Below are 9,219 nucleotides of genomic sequence, written 5' to 3' on the forward strand. Positions count from 1 at the left end.
CCAGGTTCATAGGGTTTCCGGAGGCAAGCTATTATGGAAGTGGATGCCACTCCTCCTTCCAAGCTTGTTTTCATCGGGGAGCTCCACCCTGCTCTCTGTCCGCATTGGGTAGCCAACTACTAATGCATTTGGCACATCAGTGTCACAGTGTTTGTTTAGAAGGCAAAATATTAAAATAACATTATACTACTACCCTTCTCACTGCTATCAGCTCAGAAAGGACCTAGCACTGACCTTTCATTGGGTTTCTGTGTGTGTGTGTGTATATATACACACACACACACACACATATATATATATATATACACACATACACACACATATATATACATATATACACATACACACACACACACACATATATATATACACACACTCTGGTGGCCTCTTGGCAAGAAGCTGCACTGCAATTCTGAAAGCATGCTATTTGGGGCCACCAGCTGCTCTATGGATATTAACTGCCTCTGAACACCTGCTGGAGGGTTAGCTATGGGTTGGTTTTGATTCTATGGCCCACATCTCTCTCTCTCTCTTTTCTGATTTAATGTCATGTAACAACAACATAAACATGCATAGTTCTTGCTTTTTTGGATAACCAGTATAAAACAATGGATCTGCCTTCTTAAAAACTAAGGTGAGGGAGCTTTGGTGGCCTAGTGGCAAGAAGCTGCACTGCAATCACAGAGGTGCGTGGTTCGAATCCACCAGAAGCTCTGCTGGAGAAGGAGGGGCAATCTCCTCCTGTACCAATCAGATCTGATTTGATGGTGCACATACAAAAAATAATAACATTTAAAAAATAATAATAAAAAAACTCAGGTGGGAAATTTTCCAAACACAGAAAAAGAATATCAGGTTGTAGGCAGTCAAAAAAATGACAAATGTCTACTACAAATTATTTTAGGAGTTACTTGTTCTTAACATTAGGAAAACTCAATGGGGATATATATGTAGACATCTATATTGATTTTATTTCTTTTTGGACTGTCTTAGTTATCTAGTGCTGCCATAACAGAAATAACACAAATGGCTTTAACATACAGAAATTTCTTCTCTCACAGTTTAGGGCGTTACAAGTCCAAACTAAGGCTGCTGTTTGTAGGGGAAGGCTTTCTTTCTGCATGTCTCTTCGTTCTAAGAGTTTCCCAGTACAGGGAGATGGGACCAAAGGTTGTCCTCCACTCTTGGCACGTCTTTCTTGGTGATACTTATGTTTCTCCAATCTCTACTTAATTTTTTAATATCTTTTATACCTCAAAAGAGTGTCATTCACTATACAACCTAATCCTATGGGTTTGCCCAATGTAATATGTTGTTTAATTTCTTGACTGTGCTTCCATGAACATTGCTTGTGGATGCAAGCAAAATGAAGTCCTTGACAATTTTGTTGCTTATTGATCCAGTTATGAGGATTTCCCCTCCCCACCTCCCTTATATTGAGGTATAATCAAACTGAAGCCTTTCATCTTTGAGTTTCATCAAGGAGTAATTCAAGGTGGGTTTGTGTTTTGGGCTTTTTTTTTTCTTTTCATTTTCAGCAAAGTTGTGTCGTCTGCGTATTTCAGATTGCCAAAGACTCTTCCTCTGATCCTCATGCTGTGTTCTTCTTTATATAGTTCAGGTTCTTTAATTCTTTGCTCAGCATGCAAACTGAGTAAGTATGAAGAAAGGATGCAACTCTGATGAGCATCTTTCCTGATTTTAAACTACACATCATTATCTTGTTCTGAAAATGAACTCCCCAGCCGAGGTAGGAAGACACTCAAAACACATGTGAAGAAGAGCTGTCTTCTCAAAATAGAGCCTACTCAACTGGAGAAAGGAGTGGCATCCACTTTCTATACAACATGCCTCCGGAAACTCTATGACCTCTGATAAATGTCGATAGTTGTATAGGGGTTTCAGGCCTTTTGTTCATAGGGTCACTATGAGTCATGCTCAACTTGAAAGCAATCAACAACAACAATAACAACAATGACGTGGATGGAGTAAAGCTTTCAGCCAACAAAAGATCTTCATTTGCTGATGTGTCATGGCTCAAAGCATGCAAACAGCTGCAGACATCTATTCAATAATTAGAGTGTGGAATGTACAAGGTATGAATCTAGAGAAATTGGAAATTGTCATTAACATCATAGAGGTAAGGATTTACAACACACAGGATAATTACACCAGGTCACAAAATGAAGCATAATTATATAATACTGAGAGTCATGTCCTAGCCAAGGTGACACGTATTTTGAGAAGACACAATTGAATCATTATCAGGAGCTATATGTCCAAAGAGTAGCTATTTTGTTTTCTGTACCCCTCTCTCTACCTCTGGTAATGTTAGATCCATTTAGGTGACTTTTATCTTTTTGCTCCTTTATATTCTGGGTGTTATCCATGCCGCTTCAGAGGTGAAGAGGAGTCCATAATTAAACTGGAATGCCTCTCTCATTATGTGTTGATTCAATTAGTCTCAGCCTTGGAGCCATTGCCATTAAGCAAAGGATTCCTTCAAGCACCATGAGCATCACACAGCATGTGCAATTCATAGGCAGATGCCTTCACAAGGTTTTGGCCAGAACGAGCTAGATGCATCATGGATTGTGCTCCAGGAAAGAAACCCTGCCTCACTGCTGCTATACCTCTCTATGGTCATATGAGGCTACAGACTTAGTGGAAAAGGAAGCAATCTGAGCCTGGGCACCACCAGCTACATATCTTCTCAGATCACCCAGAATCCTTGTGGGACACGAAGAGCATGTGTGACCCCTCACATTGGTTGATTATTTTTAGCTAGCAGACAACCCTCTCCCTATAGCTGCATGTAAACACTACCTAGTTGGGCTCAGACTCTTTTCTTTTTTAACTAATTTTAATGAACGTTTACAAAGATTTAGGGTTTCCATTCATTCATTGCTGCACTTTTCTCCCTGCCCACACCTTCTCCCCCATTCACTCTTCTCTTTGAAAAGTAAAATAAAAACTCTTTCATTGTTATGCAATCCCTCCCCCCAAATCCAGTCCACTATGCAGCCTTCACTCAGGACTCCTGTAATGACAAGAATACCCATTCATATGTTCCTTTTAAACAGTTCTCTCCCTCATCTGTTTCAATATAATATACATCATTCCTCCCCTTCTTGGTCTTCCCTCAACCCCGATGTCAGTCCCATTTTGCAACAGTGGCCCTATGCAATATTTGTCCTTTTGTAACTGAGATATTTCACTCAGTATAATGTCCTCCAGGATCATCCAATTTGCATAATATTTCATGAGTTCCTTGTTTTTCAATGCTGTATAATATTCCATTGTGTGAATATACCACAGCTTCTCTATTCATTCATTTGTTGATGGGTACTTGGGTTGTTTCCAGGTCTTTGCTATTGCGAACAAAGCTGCAGTAAACATGGGTGTGCAGGGGCCCAGAATCTTTGCACATTCAAAGGTGAGTTTGTTAATCTAGTTCTAGGGACCTAAGCTCAACTCTTGCTAACTCCCACCATCAAATTCACATCACTCTTGAAACTAGTACCAATTCATTGATTTTTAGTGAGAAGTGTGCCTGAGAGTCATACTAGAATAGCCATCCTATTGGTTGCTTCTGTCTCCCTTTGTTTTTGTGTGCCATCATGTCAACTATGACTCATAAGGACCCCATGAACAATAGCTCTGAACCCTGCTCTTTCTTGAGCCGTCTCCATCTCTGACACAACTGCCCCGATTGCCACAGTCTCTATGTCAATCCTTCTCTCCCAGGGTCTTCCTCCAGGGTCTGCTGACCCTCTACCTTTCTAAGTGTGATGTCCTTCTCCAAGGACTTGTTCCTCCTGGCAACATGCTCAAAGTATGTGAGATGGAGTTTCAAATTCCTTGCCTCCAAGGAACAAACCAGTTTCACCTTCTCCAGGACAGACCTGTTTGTTCTCTCAGCAGTCCATGGTATGTTCAGTACTCTTCTCCAACACACAATTGTCCAGCTCACAGATACACAGTAAACAATTGAGAAGACCATGGCCTGGATCTGCCACACCTTGGTCTCCTCCAACTTCCAACAATCTAGTTTATAAAAGAAAGATTGTTTGGGGAGTAGAAAATAATTTCAAGAGAGCTGTTTTTGGTTAATATCTCATCCCTAGAATTTCGGATTGTTGTTGTTCTTATGTACCGTCAATTCATCTGCAACTTTATTGTCTCTGAGATACCTACCTCCATTACCCTAGTTACTGAGTCAATCCATCTCATCAAGGGTCTTACTTTATTGAGCTGTCCCTCCACCCTCCAAAGCATGATGTCCCTCTCCAAAGACTAGTCCCTCCTTGTAACACGTCCAAAGTATGTCAGACAAAGCCTCAGAATCCTTGCCTCTAAGGAGCAGCCTGATTTCACCCTCTCCAGTTTGAACGGGTTTGTTCTTCTGGCAGACCATGGTATATTCAATACTCTTCTCTTGCACCACAGCTCAAAGGCATCAATTCTCCTTCTGTCATCCCTCGTCATTGTCCAGCTTCTGATGCATAACAAGTAACTGCAGAGACTATGGCCTGGATCAGGTGCACCTTAGTCTCCAAACTGACATAGTTGCTTTTCAGTACTCTGGAGATGTCCCTGAGAGCAGACTTTCCCAATGCAATTCGTCTCTTGATTTCCTGGATGTTGGTACCAAGAGTGTTGATTGTAGAGTCAAGCAAACTAAAGCTGCTAACAATCTCAGTCTCTTCACCGTCTATCATAATACTGCCAATCAGCCTAGTGGTAAGAATCTTTTCTTGATGTTGAGCTTCAATCCATATTGAAGGCTGCAATCCTTGACCTTCTGAAGCAAGCGCTTCAGGTCCTTCTCAGTTTCAGCAAGCAGGGCTGTGTCATCTATAATGTAGGTTGTTGATGAGTCTTCCTTCAATCCTAATGCCACACTCCTCCTAATAGAGACAAGCCTCCCAAATGATCTGTTCTGCATACAGATTGAAAAGGTATGGAGATAGGACACATCTCTGTCATACACCCTTCCCGATTTTGAACCATTCAGTGTTTCCTTGCTATGTTCTGCCGACTGCCTCCTGGTCCTGTTCCATAGTGCTTGGAAAATGTTGCTATGTGCTGTTGAATCAGAAATGAGTCATAGCTGACCTTCCAATGGGTTATCAGACACAATAAATCACATGGGGATAGATTTCCCACCTTTCTCCTGGGGAGGAGCTGGTGGATTGAACCATGCTTTTGTTTGGCAGCGTAACTTACTCACTAGGCCACAAGAGCTCCTATGGGGTTGAGGGGCTCTGGCTTCTCGTTTTGCCCTTCCTTTGGAGGACTGGGATAGAACCCTTACCCCGGGCCGAGCCAGGCTGCGGTGCCCTGAGCGGCAGCCTCGCAAGAGTGCTGTGCTCGCCGGCCGGACCCACAGGGAAACTCGGGACCTTCCAGAGTTTCACATCGACTCCCGCTCCTCGCAGATTTTCGTCCCCACCATGGCTGAGCTGATCCAGAAAAAACTACAAGGGGAAGTGGAAAAGTATCAACAGCTGCAAAAGGATTTAAGTAAGTCCATGTCAGGGCGACAGAAGCTTGAGGCACAACTGACAGAAAATAACATCGTAAAGGAGGAACTGGCCCTTTTGGATGGGTCCAACGTGGTCTTTAAACTTTTGGGTCCTGTGCTGGTCAAACAGGAGCTGGGAGAGGCTCGAGCCACAGTGGGGAAGAGGCTGGACTATATTACAGCTGAAATTAAGCGATACGAATCCCAGCTACAGGACCTAGAGCGGCAGTCAGAGCGGCAGAGGGAGATACTTGCTCAACTGCAGCAGGAGTTCCAGAGGGCCCAGGCAGCAAAGGCAGGGGCTCCTGGCAAGGCCTGACCTCGGGGTGGGAAGGAGGTGGGGGAGGGAAGGGAATGAGGCAGCTCTGGGGTATATACTGTAGTTAATAAAATGTGAACATATTGACAAAAAAAAAAAAAGAGCTCCTATGTTGTTGTTGTTGTTGTTGTTGTTGTTAGGGGCTATCAGGTAATTTACAACTCATGATCATACTATGGACATCAGATGTGAACCTTGTCCTAGTCTGTGCCATTCTTGCTGATATGCTCAAGCCTATTGTTATGGTTACTGTTTCAATCCATCTAGTTGGAGTTTGATCTTTTTTTTCTCTGATCTCTCTACCTTTCTAATCATGATGTCCTATTTCAAGGACTGACCTCTCCTGACAACATGTCTAAAGCATGTGAGACCAAGTGTAAAAAGAGTATAGGCAGCATGTAGGGTCTGACTTCTACTAACCCCATAAAAGGGAACTGTATCCATCTACAACATCCATAGTACAAAACTAATTCCTATATGGTCAGACATGATCTCCTACACATCTGCACTTACTTCTACTAATTGCAACACCAATCTTACTGTTCTACTGGGTCCAAAATCCATTGCAATGACTGCACAGATTTTACAGAACCAAACTTAAAGTAATGGAGTTTATTTAGGGAAGTTCACAGGCTGTAATTCTGATTAGAAGCAGGATACAATCTCTCAGTCAAGTTTCTGAAGCCTGGTCACAGGCCCGTTGACCTTTGGCTTTATGACTTAGGTCAGTGTTACACAGTTCCTTTCACCTGCTAGTTAGTCCTCCAGCAAGCTTGAGTGGAAGTCTCTGGCTCAGGCTCTGTAGGACAGCAACCTCTACTCAGCTCTGTCTCATGTTAGTCTCTGCTTCTCTGCTGAGGTTGCTGTTGCTCTTATGTAGACCTCCTGTCTGGCTGATGCAGGACTCTCTGGTTCCAAAGGATATGCTGTTTCCTCTTCCTTGCTGGTGTTAAGATTCCTCATTTCTAACCCTGAAATTGCTAGGTTTAAACCTAGTGGAATGGCAGGACTAGCCAAAACTCTTGTAGCTAGACTAACATGCCCTGTTTGCATGTTCCCACCCAGTCATCTGATATTGTTGTTGATTGCCTTCAAGTTGAGAACGACTCATAGCAACCCTATGAACAAAAGGCCTGAAGTCTTTCTATAACTACCAATATTTATCAAAGTTCATAGAGTTTCTGGAGGCATATTGTTTAGGAAGTGGATGCCACTCTTGCTTCCAAAGTCACGTGATAGAGTCAAAGTCAATGGCTAGGAAAGTCATTTGGAACAATAAATCCTTGACCTTCACCATAATTGCTTCTATGGAGCACCTTAGTTGCACTTCCTTCAGAACAGGCTTGTTTGTTCTTTTAGCAGTCGATGGAGTATTCAGTACTTTTCTTCCTATGCATCTATCTTTGAGATGCATAGGAAGTAATAGAAAAGACCCTGACTTGAATCAGGTGCATCTTAGTCTTTAATATTGTCAATTTTTAGCACTTTGGAGAGGTCCATGACAACTGACTTTCCCAGTGCAACACGTCTTTTGATTGTTGACCTCCTATGTTGTTCTTGTTATGTACCGTCGAGTCACTTGTGACTCATAGCGACCCTTTGTACAACAGCTCTGAACTCAGCTCTATCCTGAGCCAACCTCATTGCCTCTGACACACCTACCCTCCTATTACTCCAGTCACTGAATCAATCTCATTGAGGGTCTTCCTCTCTTGCACAGTCCCTCCACACTATCTACTCCCATTACTCCAGTCACTGAGTCAATCCATCTCATTGAGGGCCTTCCTCTCTTGTACTGTCTCTCCACTTTTCCGAGTATAATGTCCCTCTCCAAGGACTGTCCCCTCCTTGCAACATACCTAAAGTATGTCAGATGAAGCTTCAGAATCCTTGCCTCAAAGTAGTATCCTAGTTTCACTCTCTCCAATATGAACTTGTTTATTCTCTTGAGTGGAAAGATGGAAAAATGGATGAAAGTTATTCATATTGTCTTAACAGCTACTAATATGAGATAGACATTCACTCATCAATTTAAGGTAATGTTAGAAGTCCTTTTACTTTGTAAGGGTGAAGGAGAATCACAATCAACACTAAGCCAATTTAAATGAGGTGAAGATTAGACATATCTTTACTCTGCCACCTTTATCAATTCTAATATCACAGGGTCCCTCCCACTGCACTTTCTATTTCTCTACTGTGTTCAATAATTTGTTCCAATGGTTCCACAGAAGTCAAAGACAATATTCATGATAATGGGCTTGATTAAGAGAGTAACAGCCTACCATTTGGGATCAGGATTAATTTGGAAGTAACAGGAACAATTCTGGAGTCAGGATACCAATCAGGACATCTTCCAACCAAGAGCGCTCTTAGCAATTTTTTTGGAGTACTCACAGGCAGACCTTGCTTAGTGGCTATCTCCGCAGGCCAGTCCCCACTCCAGTGTCTGCCACAGGCAGCTTCTCAGGCCTAGCCTTTGCCTTCAGTCTGTTTGGGCAAATGTTAATACTTTCTGGTTCAGCAATCAATGTCTGAAGGTGCTTTGTTCTGATAGTCTCCTGCCTTAAGGCACTTAGATCTTTCTTTCTGTGGGTCTGAGAGCAGGCTGCAGTTAGTCGCCTTTCTCTGTGAGCCAGAAAGTCCACCAAAGCCATCTCAGAAATGCTGGTCTCCTTACACTCACTGTTCATAGTGCAGCCCTCGACCCAAAGGATGAACTTCACTCATTCTACATTTGATTTGTTGATAGTGAGGTCCTATTCATCACATATGAGATTGACTAGTCCTGTAAGTCTAGCCGGATAGCAAAATTGACCAATCTCCTTCATAGGCCATAGATATCTATTTTGCACAATAGTCAACTAATTCCTCTGCAAAGGTTTTATGCACCTTATTTGCACAGATGTCTTTGAATTGTGGTGTTGATGAAAAGTATTGAATATACTATGCACTAGGAATATCAAAGAACATAGTACCTCCTTTAAGTATGAAATTATCATTGTGTGCCATTGAATTGATTATGACTCATAGCGATACTATAGGACAGAGTAAAAATTACTCATAGGACTTCCTAGCTTGCAGTTTTTACTGAAACAGATTGCCAGGTCCTTTTCCTACAGAGAGGCTAGTGGGTTTCCCATCATACCTTCAGGTCTCTGTCCTGAGGCTGTAATGCATCTCAACAGAATATTTTAAAACATAATTCACACATCCAAAAACTTCTCCAACAGGGTGAAAAGGGAAGCCACCAACTGGGAAAAAGTATTTGGTAATAGCATATCAGATAAGGGACTTATATCCAGAATTTATGAAATACTTGAGCACCACAACAAGATAAAGGTAAATAATCCAATAGAAAAATGGGCACAGGATA

At 42.2% G+C, this 9,219-nt stretch overlaps 1 protein-coding gene across 1 annotated transcript; it reads left to right on the forward strand.

The window, feature by feature from the left end:
• Positions 1 to 5,409: 5,409 nt before the first annotated feature.
• Positions 5,410 to 5,846, forward strand: LOC102853559 (prefoldin subunit 6-like). The gene has a single exon (XM_006885041.1). It carries the CDS (start codon positions 5,457 to 5,459, stop codon positions 5,844 to 5,846), a length of 390 nt encoding a protein of 129 aa, XP_006885103.1. The 5' UTR covers positions 5,410 to 5,456.
• Positions 5,847 to 9,219: the final 3,373 nt, after the last annotated feature.

Source organism: Elephantulus edwardii, unplaced genomic scaffold (assembly GCF_000299155.1).
Source record: "Elephantulus edwardii isolate Elephantulus edwardi_28Jun2011 unplaced genomic scaffold, EleEdw1.0 scaffold00040, whole genome shotgun sequence".
NCBI classification, from domain to species: domain Eukaryota; kingdom Metazoa; phylum Chordata; class Mammalia; order Macroscelidea; family Macroscelididae; genus Elephantulus; species Elephantulus edwardii.

Excerpts from the sequence above, each read along its gene's own strand:
- LOC102853559 (XM_006885041.1), top strand. The coding sequence starts at position 5,457 with ATGGCTGAGCTGATCCAGAAAAAACTACAAGGGGAAGTGGAAAAGTAT.